We start from the raw sequence: 17,906 nt of genomic DNA, 5'->3' as shown, positions 1-17,906 counted from the left end.
GTAAGTTTAGTAAACCTAAAATTATGTAAACTAGAACTATATTGATAAATTTACCACATTTTGTTAAAATACACTTGTCAAGATTTTAACAATCCAACAACCTATTTTTCTTAGTTCTTGGCTGACTTTCAGGGGGTCTGTGTTAAGAAACAAGCAAAAAAACCCACATTATTTTATGCTACCCTAATGTCATGAAGATTGTGTTTTAAATAAATCATTTGTTGGAGAGTTAGCATAATGTTTATATGGTTAGGCAAAAGGCTTTCATGCCTGAGGCTCCAAGGTTCCAGGCTCAATCTCCAGCACCACCATAAGCCAGAGCTGAGTAGTGTTATGGTCTTTCTTGGTGTCTTTCTCTGTATCTTTCTCCCTCTCATTAAAATAAAATAAATATATTAAAAATAATTTGTTTAGATTTTTTTAAATAAAAACGAAGCTATAGTATGTTTGCTAAAATGTCTTCTGTGTTATCTGGTGACTTTTAAATGTCTTTGGATAAATGTCTCAGTTTAAAAAAATTGTAATGTCCTTATGAAAACTATGCATTTAAATGTTTTTATAATTACAGAATGATCTTAGTAAATATAATTATCTATTAAAATTTCTTTTTAGGAAAATAAGTTTTTACTAGTATTTTCTGTGAGATAAGAGTAAAGTCTTAGAGCACAGACTAACCCTCTTTATTAGTCTTGTGTTGATAAAAAAAAAAAAGTAAGTAAATGTCAGATATTAAAATTTGAAGTCACACTATTTTAGTATGGCAATACTTGTACCTCAGTGTGCTCTGATGTATTCTAATTTAAATATATCATGTTAATACATTAAAGTGTGCTTATCAGAATCAAGTTCCTTGTTTCTGTTCTAATTAGACTTGATTTTAGAATGGAAACTATCAATCAATTGGGCTAATTGTTTAGAGACCTGTCATGTCTGTCTTCTGAGTGCCAATCAGACATGTGAAGCAGTAACTAGGGAACAAGTTATCAAGGACATTTACAAGGAAGTTCATAATATGAAAGTCAAAATAGGGTGGGGGTATATAAAGTCAAAATACGGGGGTAGATAGCATAATGGTTATGCAAAGAAGCTTTCATGCCTGAGGTTCCAAAGTCCCAGGCTCAATCCCCCGAGGTTCAATCCCCCCGTATTACCATAAGCCAGAGCTGAGCTGTGCTCTGGTAAAAAAAAGTCAAAAATGAAGTCTTGATTCTCTTGAACTTGTCTTGCCTCCTTGTTTTTGCAAATGTTCCCTCTGCTTAAATAGGGCCCATTATATCTTTTTCCCTGTAATTGTTATTTTTCCACAAACGCCCAATTTAAAAAAATTACAGAAACTTCAGGGCTGAGTCGTCAAGTCACAATGTGCAAGGACTTGGGATTTAAGCCCTTAGTCCCCATCTGCAGAGGGTAAGCTTCAGGAGAAGTGAAGCTGTGCTGCGGATGTCTCTTTTTCTTGCTCTCTAGCTCCCTTTCCTTCTCAATTTCTCTCTGCTTCTAATAATTTAATAATTAATAAAATATTTTTAAATTATGAAATCTTTCTGGACCTCCCCTTACCTCCAGTTCATTCTGTGTACTCAATTGTCTGTTCCTTGCGTGTGTGTGTGTGTGTGTGTGTGTGTGTGTGTGTGTGTGTGTGTGTGTGTTATCTGTTTCTGTTTTTATAAAAGTTTGAAAAAATATTTATAATCGCAACAGAGGTAGCTAGCATATCTATAGTGCACAGAACTTGCAGGCAAGAGGTTCCTGGTTCAATTCCCAGAAGCACCAATAGTCAGAGATGAAAAGTGCACTAATATAAACAAACAAATAAATAATGTCCATATCCTTACCTGCTTTCCTAGAACCCCCATAGGACAAGACTATAGGATGGGTAAGAGCAGAAGTGACATGTGTCACTTGTAGGCTGGGAAATAATAGAAGCTAGGGTATTTCTTTCAGGTCTCTTTTTACCATGGCAACCTCAGAGATCACCTACTTCAGGTAAAGCAATCTACACCTACCTGGATCCCTGCACATAAAACCACTTCCCGCCCCCCACTAACCTGCAGTAGACACAGAATTCTGAGCGGTGAAGTCTCCAAGGTTGAGTGTGGATACTATAGTGATGCTTTCTGTAGTCATGATTACTTGACTATTACATTAATTTTCTCATGTAAGGAACGTCAAGCTCCACTGGATTCACACATTGGCCTTCTGTTATGTAGCTCTTCATTCTTATACTGATTCACAATGTGTGCCATTGGGAAAGTTTAATTTTAAATCTTTTGATAAGTAAATTTAAAAACATTTTAGAAGGGAAAAGATATATTATTCTTATCAGGGTTTTCATTTGTTAAGTGATGGCTACTTGTCCATGAGCTATAATTATAATTACATGAGTGAACATTATATATAAAGTTTCAGCTATATAAGTGGAGATATAACATGAGCAAGTAGATTTTTAGTACACTAGCAAAAAAAATGCTTCTAATATGCTTGAATATGAAAATGAATCACCCTAAGGGGAAATAAACAACTCTCTGCTAAAAGTAGATTCTCTGCTACTTCAAAATTAGCATCTGAGACATCAAAATATTTATGTAATTGCATCTTGTAGGCACTTTAAAGTAGCTGAAACAGACACTGAAACATAAAATATTTAAGTGGTATTTTAGGTAGCAGTTGCATTCTTAAATTTATAGTTCTGATTATAGAAAGCATTTTCAATTTACATGTTCAGTTTATTAAATTCTCATTATGTGTTTCAACTTAAAAAGATTATTAGGAGGATATATACTTATTAAATTATTTTTCCACTACAAGCAGATTAGAAAATAGGCCAGTCTCCGTATAACCACTTCTGAAAATTCGAAGTCCAGAGACAGTAACAAAATAATATATAGTTCTAGGACGAGGCTCCAAAAGTTAAACTTAAGTATAGATGAAGGTAAAATAGTTTAGTGTTGAAGCCAAAATGGATAGTGGAGAACAGTAAATTGACATTTATTTGGTAGACTCATCTGTCAGTTTCTGGCTTTTTCCATACATCCTGTAAACAACTTTTGTTGACAGCTTTCCTTCTAGATGATCTTTTCAAACATTTTAATGATGAAAGCACTGGAAAATACATATTATCTTGCTTCAGAGCAGAGGGACAGTTTGTTTACTGAATAGTAAAGATATTATCACTCTTCTCAGGTCAATGATGGAGGGTTTCTAAGTTCAGCATTCATTAAATGTGATGTAGCCACTGTGTGTGAAGTTTCCATGCAGGCCAACTGATGTCATCCTGAGGGACTGAGGGTGCCAGGGGAGAAGATACAAACATAGAATTCATGTGACTTCCTTCATAGGGAGGTCCAAGGTCATTTATCTCCAAAGCAACTCCAAAAGGCAAGAAAGGTGAAAGAAAACCATGTGTAACAGAGAATTCAAAAGCAAATTGCAGTTTAAACAAACCTCAGACCAAACCCTTATAACAACACAACTAAAATGTTTATTATAGGAAAAACAATTGTTTATTAAATTGTGATTATGTCTTGATCTATCAGTTTTTCTTCACAACCACCCCGTGACTTATTTCCTGTTTATGCCCAACTCTTACAAACAAAAATAATTGTTATCCAAATTCAAGTTAATAAAAAAGTCATTCCTTCAAAGTCAGTATAGTATATATATATATATATATATATATATATATATATACTATATATATATATATACTTATATATATATATTATTTATATTATATATATTATAATATATATATATTATTTATATTATATATATAATATATATATATGTATATATTATATATATAATATATATATACTATATATACTATATATATACTTATATATATATAAGTATATATATATACTTATATAGTATATATATAAGTATATATATAGTATATATATATAAGTATATATATATACTTATATAGTATATATATACTTATATATATAGTATATATAGTATATATAGTATATATATACTTATATAGTATATATATACTTATATATATAGTATATATAGTATATATAGTATATATATATACTTATATAGTATATATATACTATATACTTATATATATATAAGTATATATATATACATATATATATAAGTATATATAGTATATATAGTATATATATATATTATATATATTATATATATAATATAAATAATATATATTATAATATATATAATATAAATAATATATATATATTATATATATATTATATATATATAAGTATATATATATATACTATATATATATACTATATATATATACTATACTGACTTTGAAGGAATGACTTTTTTATTAACTTGAATTTAATTCAAATAATTAAAATATATTAAATATAATTAAAATAATTAAAATATATAGTATATATATATACTTATATATATACTTATATATACTATATATAGTATATATATACTTATATATATATATTTATATATATATATATATATACTATATATATATATATATACTAGACTGACTTTGAAGGAATGACTTTTTTATTAACTTGAATTTGGATAACAATTATTTTTGTTTGTAAGAGTTGGGCATAAACAGGAAATATATATATATATATAGTATATATATATATATATATATATATATATATATATATATTTTTTTTTTTTTTGCCTTCCGGGTTATCACTGGAGATTGGTTCCTGCACCATGAATCCACTGTTCCTGGCAGCCATCTTTTCCCAGTGTTATTGCTGTTGCTTTGCACTATGTGTGCTTAATCTGGTGTGCTACCACCTGGCCTCTGCCGGACTAGCATGGGGGTGCCTCTCCCCGGGCATGTACTGTCTGGGTTGGAGAGAACTCGACTGGAGCCATCTGGGGCTGCTACTCACTCAGATGGCTGCTACTCATTGGCAAATGCTAGAAGAAGCTGCTACTCACTCAGCGATGCGAGGGAGATGACTCAGAAACCAAACACATGCATGGCAGGAAGCAATGCAATGTCTTTATTGATCAGAAAGCCAAAGCTTTTAAAGGTCTGACCCGTAAGTGGCAAGTCAGAAATGGAAATGGCTAGGAAAATGGCAGAGAAAAGCAAGAGGGGGCTGGGAAGGTAGAAACTCACTTAGCAACTGTTGCCAAAGTTTTAACTGGTGGGATTAATGATGCCCTGGAGGCAGGGAGGGTCTTGAGGGTAGAAAGAAGATAGATCAAAGGAATGGAATGGGTGGGAATCTTTCAGGCAAAACAATGATTATGTAGATAGGCCATAGTATCAGGAATGCAGGGTGTTTTTTGAGGCTCCTCACAATTCCCGACAGGCCTCCATCTTTTTTAAAAATTTTATTAATGATTTAATATTGATTTACAAAATTAGATAATGGGTGTAATTTCACACTGTTCCCACCACCACATTACCTCTATTAGAAAATTGGTAGTTCTTCCAAGGTCACTGATATAGGTAAATGCTTATTTTAATATATATATTCCCATTTTTTTCCTATGGTCCTGCCTTTTTTTTCCTTTTTAAGTCACACCTATTGCTCCATCGGAATGTCCTTCCTATGAAGAGACACCCCTGAAGGTGGAGAGGCAGGGACTCAAACCAGGATCCTTACACCAGTCTTTACACTTCATGCCATGTGCGCTTAACCCATTGTGCTACCACCTGACCCCCAAGAATGTCCTTCCTTTTTTAACTCTCTCTGGGTCATGATGGAACTAGAATTCAAGGGGACTGGGCAATAGTGCAGCAAGTTAAGTGCACATGGCGCAAAGCTCAAGGACCAGCTCCTCACCTACAGGAAGGTTGCTTTGCAGTGGTGAAGCAGGTCTGCAGGAATCTGTCTTTCTCTCCCCCTTTCTGTCTCCCCTCCTCTCTCCATTTCTCTCTGTCCTATCAACAACAACTATGACAATAACAACCACAACGGCAGCAAAATGGAAAAAATAGCCTCCAGGAGCAGTAGATTCATAGTGCTGGCACCAAGCCCCAGTGATAACCCTGGAGGCAAAAAAAAAAAAAAAAAAAAAGACATTCATTGCAACACAGTTATTAAAAAAAAAAATGTAATTCAGAGCCTTCTGATTATCTTCCCCTATCATGTCTCCCTCTATTGGTATGGACTAAAACTTTTTGTTACAGAAGATGGGAGCTCTGACTTCTGTAATTGCTTCTCTGGTGGACATGGACATTGGCAGGTCAATCCATCCAACTAGACTGTTTCTATCTTTCCTCAGTCATGTAGGGCTCTGGAGAAGTGAAGAACCAGGACATATTGGTGATGTCTTCTACCCAAGGAAATTTGGATGTAATAATAGCATGTACAAGTTGGTGTCTGAAGGGCACCAAGATACAAGGCAGGACAAAATGTTAAGTAAGTAGGAACCAAAAAGTAGGAATAGAGCATATGAGAATAGGTATCTTAGGGTGGAAATCAGCTAGGAAATATATTTTAGGTATGTTCCCAGGTGTCCATGGCTTTAGTAATTTTTTCTTGAACTTGATATCTAACATACAGATGGAATAAAAATACTGTCTGGGGAGACAGTGTCAGAGTTGAGAATAGGACTAGAAAGCTGGATTACAGCAGAAAACAGCTCTCAAACTTGAAGAAAGTATATAAATAACTTTAATTGTTTTTCACATTGACCTGGCCTAATGCCCATAAATATAGTACAGAAGCCAGTATAACCTCCAAGTCCCTGTCAGACTGAGTTTGTAGTCCATGGTCACAACTGGGAACATTCTAGGCTGCACTCATTTCAGAGTGGAGCAGTTCTTACTATTGCTACTTTATGGTGAGGGCAAGGTCCTGCAGAGACCCGCAAGAGGGCTTATGATGATGTACCTGATGGAAGTGACCAGTAATGGAGGAGAGAGGGATATACTAGAGGTTTAGGCATATTATATCTATGCGGGTATCCAAGGATTCTCTGACTACAGCCCCAGATGATGAAGTGGCCTAATGTTAACCAAAAAGATCATCATTAAGTGAGTCAGCTTTTGTAGGCCTTTCTTTATATGGTGAACTTAGACTTTCTCCTAGTTGTTAAGGTGTTCAGTATCATTTGTTGTATCCAAACCGGAATTAGTTTTGTGGGATCTGGCCTCAAGTTAGGGAGGAAATACAACTAGAGTTTTAGTGGAGTCTAAGTTAACCTTAAGTTTTACTACATTTACTTGCTTGATGATTCTAATAAATGTCATAGAGACAATAATTGTCCTTTTGTTGATATATACTTTTTGCCAGTATATCCCCTGGCCAGTTGTATACAGTGTGGTTTTTTTGTTTGTTTGTTTTGTTTTGTTTTTAAGATTATTAATGGGTGACAATATTGCTGATGCTGTCAGAAGAGATTAGGAGATATGCCAAGAGCCATTCTCTGCTTTATAGAAGATAAGCCTTTGAAACAATGAAAGCCCTCGAGATAAGTTTCTATTTCCCCACAGGTAGGCCATTTACCAGAAAACAAGTGACACACCACATTGTTATAGTTAATAGACATAGTTTTACCAGAAAACAAGTGACACACCACATAGTTATAGTTAATAGACATAGTTTCGGCTATGTATGTTGCAAGGGACATTCCACCCTGATAATTGCTCCCCTTCCGCCTTCTCCTCTTGCAACCCCCCTTCCCCAAAGCCTTATAATGCCTGTGAACATAATAAAATTTTAAAGCTTGATCAGAATCCTGTCTTGCTGTCATACTTTGTGATCCTGTCCCTTTCATTCCAGGTCCCAGGGTTCCTAGGCCCTGTTCTCGCCCCGCTGGCCGGGGCAGAGATATATCTTACTAACTTTCTTTTGTGTAGTTGAGTATGTAGAGTCACTGAGAGAAGTGAAGTAGGGGTATGAGAGAATGTGTAAGCCTAAGTAGTAAATATTTGATTAGGCAATTTTGTCAGGCTAGCTTTGTGGGCGGGAGAGAGAGACGACCAGGGACTCATGGCTGAGTGGTACGCAGTTCAGTCTTTATTCATGTGGAACACAGTGCAATCTAAACTATCTCTAATCACAATCCTGTCCTTATATATCCTGAGGCAGAAGTGTCAGGTCCGAAGAGGATGTACATAGCATAGTGGGTGGGGAGAAGGAAAAAATGTGCAAAACAGTGAGGATTAAACCAATGCCCTCGAGGCAGGGCAGTGCTTAGTTAACAGTGGTTATATAAATAGAATACAGTGTTAAGCAGGGGGGATTAAACCAATGAAACAGAAGGGGTCTTATAAGCAGAATTTAGAAGCATACCAACACAATTTATGATGCCTTCTTTATGCCTTTCTACTTGCTTGCTGAGCTTATTAGCTCTAAGTCTAATCACAGAGAGCTATTAAGCACTTATACTTTGAGGTACATAGTTGTCCCTAACTTATGGATACATGTATACATGTACCCAGTCCCCTAGGCCCTAGCCTATATCTACAGTGTGTAACTTTGTTAGAGAGTGTACCATTTGAAATAGAACTAGGTAGTTCCATATATTAGGAGAAGTCTCGCCAGATAGTTGGAGTTGGAAGGTTGACTTCTCAGGCTTGAGATTATAAGATGCTCCTTTATAAAATCTAAGACAAAGACTACCTCTCTGAGAAGATCTCCCCAAATCCTTTTCAATGCATGAGTTTTTTTAAACTGACATTTATGTCCATATTCTGTAAATCTAGTGTGCAGTTGTCCAGTAGAACTGTCTGCAGTGATGGAAAAGTGCTATATCTGTGTTATGTAAGGTAGCCACAGGTGGCTACTGAATAGCTGATTACCACTCACTTTACTTTATTTAAATGTAAATAATAGTGTAACTAGTAACTATGTTGGATAGTGAAGATCTACAGAATAGCATAAGTTTCTCAAAAGTTGTTCATTGAATAATGAGTTACCATGTAAGAGTCACTGGGCAAAGGGAAAATAGCACTTTTTTGCAGGTACACATTGTCTTACTTTACTAACAAATTCGCAATAACATATAGTACCAATATCAAGTTCTAACCAAATTATAGCTTGCATTGTATACTTAGATGCCATATTTTTTGTAAAAATTTATTTTTAGTAACAAATTCTGTACACATTTGATATGTAATTGTGTATGCCCTGTAGTTTTTCACCATGTTACTCAAAGATTAGTCACAAATGAGTAAATTAGCATATAACACATAGTAGGGATACATCTGTTTGTTGAGAGAACAAATGAATTATGTATATACCAAGGCATCTTTGTGAAGTGTTAAACTATTGTGTAAGTTTTTTTTCAGTATTATGTACTTTCTTCCAATCTTATGCAATTAAAAAAAAATTTATTCCCTTTTGTTGCCTTTGTTTTATTGTTGTAGTTATTGTTGTTGTTGATGTCCTCGTTGTTGGGTAGGACAGAGAGAAATGGAGAGAGGAGAAGAAGAGAAAGATAGACAACTGCAGACCTGCTTCACCTCTTGCAAAGTGACTCCCCTGCAGGTGGGGAGCCAGGGCTCGAACTGAAATCCTTACACTGGTCCTTGCACTTTGTGTCATTTGTGCTTAACCCGTTGCGCTACTGCCCGATTCCCTGTATTATGCAATTTTTATGTACATCAGTGTGATAAAGGAAGCGGATATTAAATTTGTAGGCATTAAACATTTATTTCAAATTTGAAGACTTTTTTCATGGACTTTTTGGAGCAAAATCCTATAAATTCCAATTCACAAATAAAAAGCAAAGGAACGAAAAACGAACCAATAAACCAAAAAAATCCTGTCCTCTAGAACCTCCTCACACACTCAAAAAAAAAAAGTATGATTGAAAATAGGCTTTCTTTTGGGCAGACATGAAGATACTTCAAAGTAAGTGAGGGGCAGGAAGTGGTTTTAAATTGGAAAAAGGCCAAATAAAATTAATACTGAAACTCTCACCTGCTCAAGACTTAAGCTCCCAAGCGCCTTACCCAACCACCCTAAGATACCACGGACTCATCACCCTAAAACCGCTAACTTCTGCCTCCCTGCAGAAGGAATCCAGAGGTGCAGCTCAGAGGCAGTAACTCCCAACTGGCTCTGAGGGGAGGCCCCGCCCACACAGAGAATCCCCGCCCCTTGTCTGGGGCCCCGCCCACGTTCGTTTCCATAGGAAACCAGGAAGCAACATGTCCTCCAGCCTGGATGAAAAGTTCGGTACACTGCTGACTTCATCCAGCTCCAGATTTCCGTCTCTTTCACTACAGTCAGCAGCTTCTATCTGTAGGGAGCCCAAGACGTGTGTGATTTACAGGCATCCCCCGAAGAGCTCCCATGTATCTCGGACTGTTCTGCGTTGGCTCCAGCGCTTGGATCTCAGCTTCTTCCCCAGAAACATCAACAGGTGCTAAACCAGGAGGGTCCAGGCTACCAAGATGGCTCTACCGTGTCTTGGTGGAGCCTGGGGTTGGCCAGCACCTTTGACCCACCTGCTGTCCAGCCTCACCACAGAGGTTGTTCACCTGGGATCCCTTACTGACCCCTGTCTTGGGATTTATCCACTGCCACCTTCCCACTTGTCACACACTCCTAACAGACAAAGCAACTTCCCCTGTAAGGAAGTAGACCTGGAGGAAAAAAAATAGTGAAATATCTCACTTATTGAATTCTTCAATCTATTATTACACTTCAGACTGAAGCTATTATAAAATGCTTTGGAGACTACAAGGAATTTTTTAAAAGCTTAGGCTATTCCTTCAGCGATGAAGACTGGACATTAATACTAGAGAAGCAAACCTCTCCCTTAGATATGACAATTTGAGGGATTGCAAACCACTCTTAATATAACTGGTAGTTTATATTTGATCTAGGAATGCAAATTAAATTACATAAAAATTAAAACAAATTCTTTGCAGGCAAGAGCTCTGGCAGTTTATTTCCATACTCCTTCAATAAGACTGCTGCTGAAAAACTCACTGTGTTGATGAATCACCTGGGAAGTTTGTCAGTATGCATATTCATTACAGATTGTTTATGTTCATAAAAAGAATACCAAAACCTTGGAGGTGTATCAAATTTTAACCAAAAATGCTGTTATTTAGCAGGTTCTCCTAAGGACTATGATGGAACTTCTCGTGTTTCTTACTGTCAGAATGATGTAAATTGTCTATTACACAAACTTGAGTAACTAAATACATTTTGTTTCATTTTCTTATTGTTATGGATCAGGGATTTTTCAAATGGCTTCCTGGTTGCAGAAATATTCACTATATATTACCCCTGGGACCTGAAACTGTCATCCTTTCAAAACGGAACTTCTTTAAAAGTGAAGTTGGATAACTGGGGACAGTTGGAGAAGGTAAATTAGCAATCAGTGACAGTTTGAAGTGTTAAATTTATGTTTTCAAAAGTGTATTCCTGGGAGCCAGTATACATATTGCCATGTGCAAGGTCTCAAATTCGAGCCCCTAGTCCCCACTTGCAGAGGGTAAGATTCACATGGTGAAGCTATGCTATGGGTGTGTCTCTCCTCCTCCTCCTTTATCCACTTTCCTCTTAATTTCTCTCTGTATTGAAAATCAAAGACAAATGACTGAATAGAGCAGTGAACGTGTGGTATAGGCACCAAGGCTCAGCAATAACCCTGATGACAGTAAGATAAAATAAAATAAAAGTAGTGCGCCTTGGGTCAGAAGGTATTTCATCTTGTAGGGTATGTGCTTTATGATGTATACTGCACTGATTTAGATCCTAGAAGCATCTGGGAGTGTCATAGCACCTGAGCAAGCTCTGGTGCTATGGTGTGTCTCACTGTCTCTTGCTGTTCTATCCGAATATAAAGGCATGGGGGAGGGGTCATTCTGGAAGAAGTAAAATAGGGCATGCGTGAGGACCTGAGGATAAACATAGACACACACACACACACACACACACACACACACACACACACACACACACACACAATCCTTATGTTTTGAACTTTTACACAAATATGGTGACTGTGTGCTAAAGCAATGTTACTTAACTGACAGTTTGCTCCATGTATAGATAAGCATATTGAACTGCTTACTACAAGTCACCTATAGTACTGATCATGCTTATTTCAAAGTCAGCTTGACTGCTGCCTCGTTATCATATTAAAAGTCAGAAAATAAATGTTGAGGTACAGAGAGGAATTAGAGTGAATTCTTAGCAATTGGGAGATTTTTTTAAATAGAGTTTATTAGAATGAAAATATCTTTTTCCTATGTTTATAGTTCATGGCAAAGAAAAGATTTAAATTACCTAAAGAACTAATCCATGGAACAATTCATTGTAAAGCAGGAGTAGCTGAAATATTGATACAGGAGGTGTACACCTTATTGACTCATCAAGAGTGAGTTCTTGGAGTTTTCTATTTAACAGGAAACATTTTTGACAAGAAAGCTTTCATTACTGAAATGTATTTTGTTAATAATATTTTGGTGTTTTTTATTATTATTTCTAGAGTTAAAAGTATTCAAGGAGAACCTGTGACTTTCACAGACTTTAATTACCAGATGAATTTGCCTCTAGTTTCCAGATCTACAGCATCAAAATCTATTAAAAATAACATTAGGTTATCAGAGTTGATAAGCAATCCCAACTTGCTCAACAATGAACGTAAAATAGAGTTCCTCTTCCTTTTACAAATGTTGCAAAGAAGATTAAGCAGACAGTTGAATCCAAGTAAGTTTTCCTTGGACACAGCAAATGCCATTCTTGTAAGTTAAATGGGGTTGTTCTTGAATCAGATGAAAGAAAAGTTGGGCACTGTTTCATTTTTTATTCTTCCTCTCATGGGTTTAAAGGTAAGAGAATGTTCTTTCTGCTAGCAGTGGAATGATCCTTATTATTGAAGTGGTTTATACTTTGATTTCTTTTTGATGAAGTTGTAGATTAGCATATTTTATATATGATATAAACCATGTTATAACAATAAGCCAGTATAAACACACTGCCTTTAAAGTAACCCATTAAAGCAACTATTTTGCACATCAAAGATATTTTGAACAATGTAAGAAGATTATGGACCTATGTGTATTTATACCACTCTTAGGTAGATGGTAAAATATAGATATCTAAATAATTTACTTCATTTTTAAATTTTATTGTCTTATTTTGACAGTAACCATGGTGGATCTTTAAGAAGCAATCTTTGTGTTTCTATTTTATAGATTGGTTTGAGGTCAAACCAACAGTGGGTGAACATACTCTCAATCATTTTCCTAGTCAAGTCTATAAGTGCAGTTATAATCCACTGGTTTCAAAGGAAAGAACTGTTCCTGTGTTATGTAAGTTTGAGTTCTTTATTTTTTTTTCCTTTTTAAATAACTTTTTTTATTTTTATTTTTTGGTTCTACTTTGTCCCTCTGCATACAGTTGCACTGGAATATAGCCATGGATGTTTATTTCTGTGCCTTGTTTATGATAGTTTATACCTAAACAGAAGGGTCAAATAGTTGCCTAAGAAACTGTAGGCCCCACCTTATTGTAGATTTTTCAGAACAAAACACAGGGTAATATATCCAGTAGCAATTTGAACATGTTGAGACTATATCTGAAATTTAAATTGAATTGAGTGACCAGGATTGGTAGCTTGCCTTTGTAGTCCCATTTTATTCTCTGATGACTTCCAACAGTCTTTTCCATTACTTTTGAAAATGGGTGTTGAATTGTTGGTAATTTTTACTATACTATACAGGGCAAAGCAAGATAAGGAGGTACATGCTTTTATCTTTTTTACTTCTCTCAATCCTGTTCCAAATATTTGGATCTTTTTAGTCTCAGCATATAGGAAAATAATGAGTGGTGGCTCTCATCTTGAAAATGGGAGTTATTAAAATAGTTTTAAAATGTTAAGGGCATTCCATTTCAGTTGCTAATCGTGAAATAGTACAATAGTTGGTTTCCACTAGCCAACCTGATCTGCTAACTTAATGGAAGAAAGAAAATCAAGAACAGGTGATGTCTAGGAATTTAATTTTATTCTACCATACAAGAAAACACCTTATGGACTATAGTACAGAAATTACAGACTATTCATCTAAAAAGTGTCTGATGATCAAACAGGCCAGATAGGCTGTTGACTTTTTCCCCAACACTTAAATTTCTTGGTTTATCAAAATCGAGGTTCACAAAATAACAGGACTATAGATTTCTTCAGTGTCACTGGACTTTCACATTAGAACTAAGTCACCTAAAAAGTCTATGTGACCAGCTTGGATAATTCAACATAATCAAAGTTCCAGAAACTGAAATATGAATTAAGTATATTTGCCAAATCTGAGCATTGTTGAAATCATGGTATTGTTGCTTCCGTTAATTCCTGAAGTAATGCCTAAAAATAATTGAGTCATATTCAGTAGCAGATACAGCAAAATAAGTCCTGGGTATTTAGGCACTGTTGATAACTTTTGGAGGTGGGTGACATTCAGTTTTGGTTTTTTTAAAAAAAAATTAATTATTTTCCCTTTTGTTGCCCTTATTTTTATTGTTGTTGTAGTTATTACTATTGTTGTTGATGATGTTGTCGTCGTTGATGGATAGGACAGAGAGAAATGGAAGAGGGGAAGACAGAGAGTGGGAGAGAAAGATAGACACCTGCAGATCTGCTTCACCACCTGTGAAGCAACTGGAGAGGGGGGGTGTGGGACCAGGATCCTTATGCCAGTCCTTGTGCTTTGCACCATGTTCACTTAACCCCTGCGCTACCACCCCACTACCCCACATTCAGATTTTTTTTCTGACTACCATAATACTACCTTGAAATACTCTGTTCACCAGACATTTAGATCAACCTGTTCTTAGCTTATTGGCAATAATTCTGCATATACTTCAGCTACATTGAGGATTTATACAACATTCTACAACTACAAATTGATTTTAACTTTGTTATTTAAACATTCTAGCAAATGATGGTAATCTGCTTAGAGAAATTCCTATGAAACAAGAAAGAGAAGATTTTTTTGAAAACCTTCTGAAACCTATTAAAAGCAAGGAAAAGTTATCCTGAAAAGCACCTGTCTAATAGCTTTGAAGAACTGATGTCATGCACCATCTCTTGCCATACTAATGGGGTATAATTACCTAGTCTTGGCTATAATTCAGTCAGTAAATTAAAGTGGTGTTCTATCCATAGCTGGTCTGAAGAATTTTTTTCCATTTTACTGCAACAAACACTTATTGAACACCTGTGTCAGGTACTATTGGATAAAAAGTATGCAGAATTGGCAAATATTACCTTAAAAATACAGTTGGACACACTTGCTATAACCTATAAGAGTTCTTTCTCATATAATTTGTAGTAACAGTAAATCTACTTTGTAATGTGTTTTTCTGCTAGAAATTAAGAGATACAACCACTAATATTAAGTATTTACACAGCGTACTTATTGATAAAAAGTTAATTCTGAATGATGATTGCATGTTGACCCACAGAAAATATTTTCCATCTCTGCTAATAGCCTTACAAACCATTTAAATAAATAAGTTACTCTCCTTTTGATAAATCACAGGTAAGGAGCATTAGATTTTACTTAGAATCTTATTTTGACATTTAGCAGTGCCTTACCTCAATTTAAAAATTTATACCACTTAACCACCATGCTTCATATTTTTATTGAAGGCAAACAAAAGGAGACTGTTATCCTAAAAGACTAATTACCTTTCATATATTGTTGGCAATTGTGTATTCATATGTGGACATTTTTACTTCAGCTGAAATTATTCATGTTTTTATGCTAGTGTCTCATTTGACTTACAAGATGAATAGTATTAATGCTGAATATCATGGCGTGCATGTCAATTTCCAGATAAACTCTTAGTTTTGCGCCCCCCCCGCCCTTTTTAAGGATTAGACAGATTTACTGGCATTTTTGCCTCCAGAAACTTGTTTGTTTTTGGATATCACTAATTTAGTGCTCTAGAAAGACAGAGACAGAGACAAAGACGCTACAGCATTAAAGCTTCCCGTAATGGGGTGGGGGCAAGATTTGAATCTGGGTTGTGCCCTTCATAAAGTAAGCACACTATGCCCTTGTTGGTCCTCAGAAACCTTGTTTAATTTTACATTCTTGGATAGATAACTTCTATCAAAATAAAGGGAAGGAGCTCCAATAAACAGGTGATTTGTTAGGAAAGGGTTTAAAATTCACTTATTTTCTTTTTTGTTACTGCTAGGGTTTCACCACTCCAGGCTGACTTTTTTGGAGAGGGAGAGGGAGAGAGAGAGGGAGAGGGAGAGAAAGAGGCAGAAGTAGAGAGAAAGAGAAGAAAAGAAATCATAGCACCAAAGTCTCCTTCTATGTGCTAGGGGCTGGCCTTGCACGTGCTTGACATGGCAAAGCAGTGTACTATCCAAGTGAGCTAATTGGTTAGTCCTTAAAGTCTGTTTCAGAGGTGAAAGATGTAACTTAACTGAATATCTTAACAAAAAAATGTTATTTACTTGTCTTGAATTCTAACAGAATATATCTAAAATAGAAAATTATAAGTGATTTTTAACCCATAAACATATAATCCCTTAATTTTATAGAAATGAGTAATCCCTTAATTTTATAGAAATGAGTCTTATAAAATTCACCTGGCGGAAAAGATCCAGAGGAAAATATTAGACTTAAGCAAATACTCAAGTAATGCTTTTTTCCCCCCTTGACTATGTTCATTCTTCTGAGGAAAATCAAATCATCAGGGCCAGATTATATTGATAATAAATCCCTAAGAGCTTTGTGAGATCTACAAAGAGCGTGTATAAGTTTTATGTCAAAATGATTAAATAAATGGAGATAGCTATTAAGGTCAAAATAGGAAACAGTAAGAGCTATTGAAAATGAATTGTTGTTATTATTGATATAGAAGCCAATCTTACAGGCAAATTTTAGGAAGATAATTTACCTCATAAAGGTTCTCTGCAGAAGTAAGTGGTGAATTTTTCTAGGAGTATTTCATTATTTTCAAAAATTATTTTTAATTTGAAGCAGTTTCTAAAGTAGGGGTAGGGACCATCCTGCCTATATGTCATATAAAGCCCTGGAAATCATTTGGTCTGGCCCTGCCAAGGCAACTATAGGCAGGAATTAAAATGCAATAAACCTAGGGATTTTTTCATAGCAACATTAAGTACTGATTTTTAAGTTAGTGATTTTGTGTGAGCTTTGAATGGTGTTATAAATATCCAAATGGCCCTTGGCAGAAAGAAAGATTCCCTTTCCTTTAGTAATAGCCATGAAGAACCTTCCCAGAGTCCTTCCACACTAAAGAAAGAGAAACAGGCTGAGGATATTAATGGGCCTGTCAACGTCCATGTCCAACAGAGAAGCAATTACAGAAGCCAGACCTTCTATCTTCTGCTCCCCATAAAGATCTTTGATCTATACTCTCAAAGGGATAAAGACTAGAGAAACTTCCTATGGATGGGGAGGGAACATAGTACTCTGGTGGTGGGCACTGTATGGAATTGTACCCCTCTTATCCCACATTCTTGTCAATCATTATTAAAGCACTAATAAAAAAAAAAGGAAGAAGAAGAAGAAAAGAAAAAGAGAAAAAGAAACAGCCATGGAGAAACTGAAAGATCACATCTGGGGGAAGAAGGAGCAGATAAAGTGGTAAAAAAATATACCCAGAACTTCACATTACAACCTACATTTTTTTTTAAGAAACTCATTTATTGAGACAGGTGGACATAGAAGCAGACACATAGAAATGGGTAGGGTATTAATTTTTTTTTTTTTTAAAGCAGTTTGAATTGGGAGCTGCAGCTGATAGGAAGTGGAAAAGCCATACTGGAATGCAGTCTACAGTGAGACCAGCCTGGACATCAGCAGAGGCTGCCAGAAGCTAGAGTGTAGGCTGATACAAGCCAATGCTGTTGGTCCCCTAGTTGTTAGGGGCAGCACTCCCACCACACGCCAGGATTTTGTCTGAACCAGATTAAAGTAACAGGAAAAATTCTCCCCTACTGCTCCACACATATAAACAAATAGCTAC

General features: G+C 35.6%; 1 protein-coding gene across 1 annotated transcript; it reads left to right on the top strand.

Annotated features, from left to right (window-relative positions):
* The first annotated feature begins 10,085 nt into the window (after positions 1 to 10,085).
* Positions 10,086 to 15,056, top strand: SPATA4 (spermatogenesis associated 4). Its single transcript, XM_007528276.2, has 6 exons — positions 10,086 to 10,302; positions 11,127 to 11,256; positions 12,155 to 12,273; positions 12,385 to 12,605; positions 13,094 to 13,210; positions 14,828 to 15,056. The coding sequence occupies exons 1-6, from the start codon at positions 10,088 to 10,090 to the stop codon at positions 14,929 to 14,931; spliced, it is 906 nt and encodes a 301-aa protein (XP_007528338.1). The 5' UTR covers positions 10,086 to 10,087; the 3' UTR covers positions 14,932 to 15,056.
* Positions 15,057 to 17,906: the final 2,850 nt, after the last annotated feature.

Source organism: Erinaceus europaeus, chromosome 2, assembly GCF_950295315.1.
Source record: "Erinaceus europaeus chromosome 2, mEriEur2.1, whole genome shotgun sequence".
Lineage (NCBI taxonomy): Eukaryota > Metazoa > Chordata > Mammalia > Eulipotyphla > Erinaceidae > Erinaceus > Erinaceus europaeus.
Note: the sequence above shows the minus strand (reverse complement) of the source record. Positions and strands in the feature narration are given on the sequence as shown.

What these genes read in the sequence shown, in the direction of transcription:
- SPATA4 (XM_007528276.2), top strand. Translation starts at nt 10,088, where the DNA reads ATGTCCTCCAGCCTGGATGAAAAGTTCGGTACACTGCTGACTTCATCC. An exon ending in TTCCCCAGAAACATCAACAG is followed by an intron (nt 10,303 to 11,126) that starts GTGCTAAACCAG and finishes GTTATGGATCAG; the next exon opens with GGATTTTTCAAATGGCTTCC. An exon ending in ACCTTATTGACTCATCAAGA is followed by an intron (nt 12,274 to 12,384) that starts GTGAGTTCTTGG and finishes TATTATTTCTAG; the next exon opens with AGTTAAAAGTATTCAAGGAG.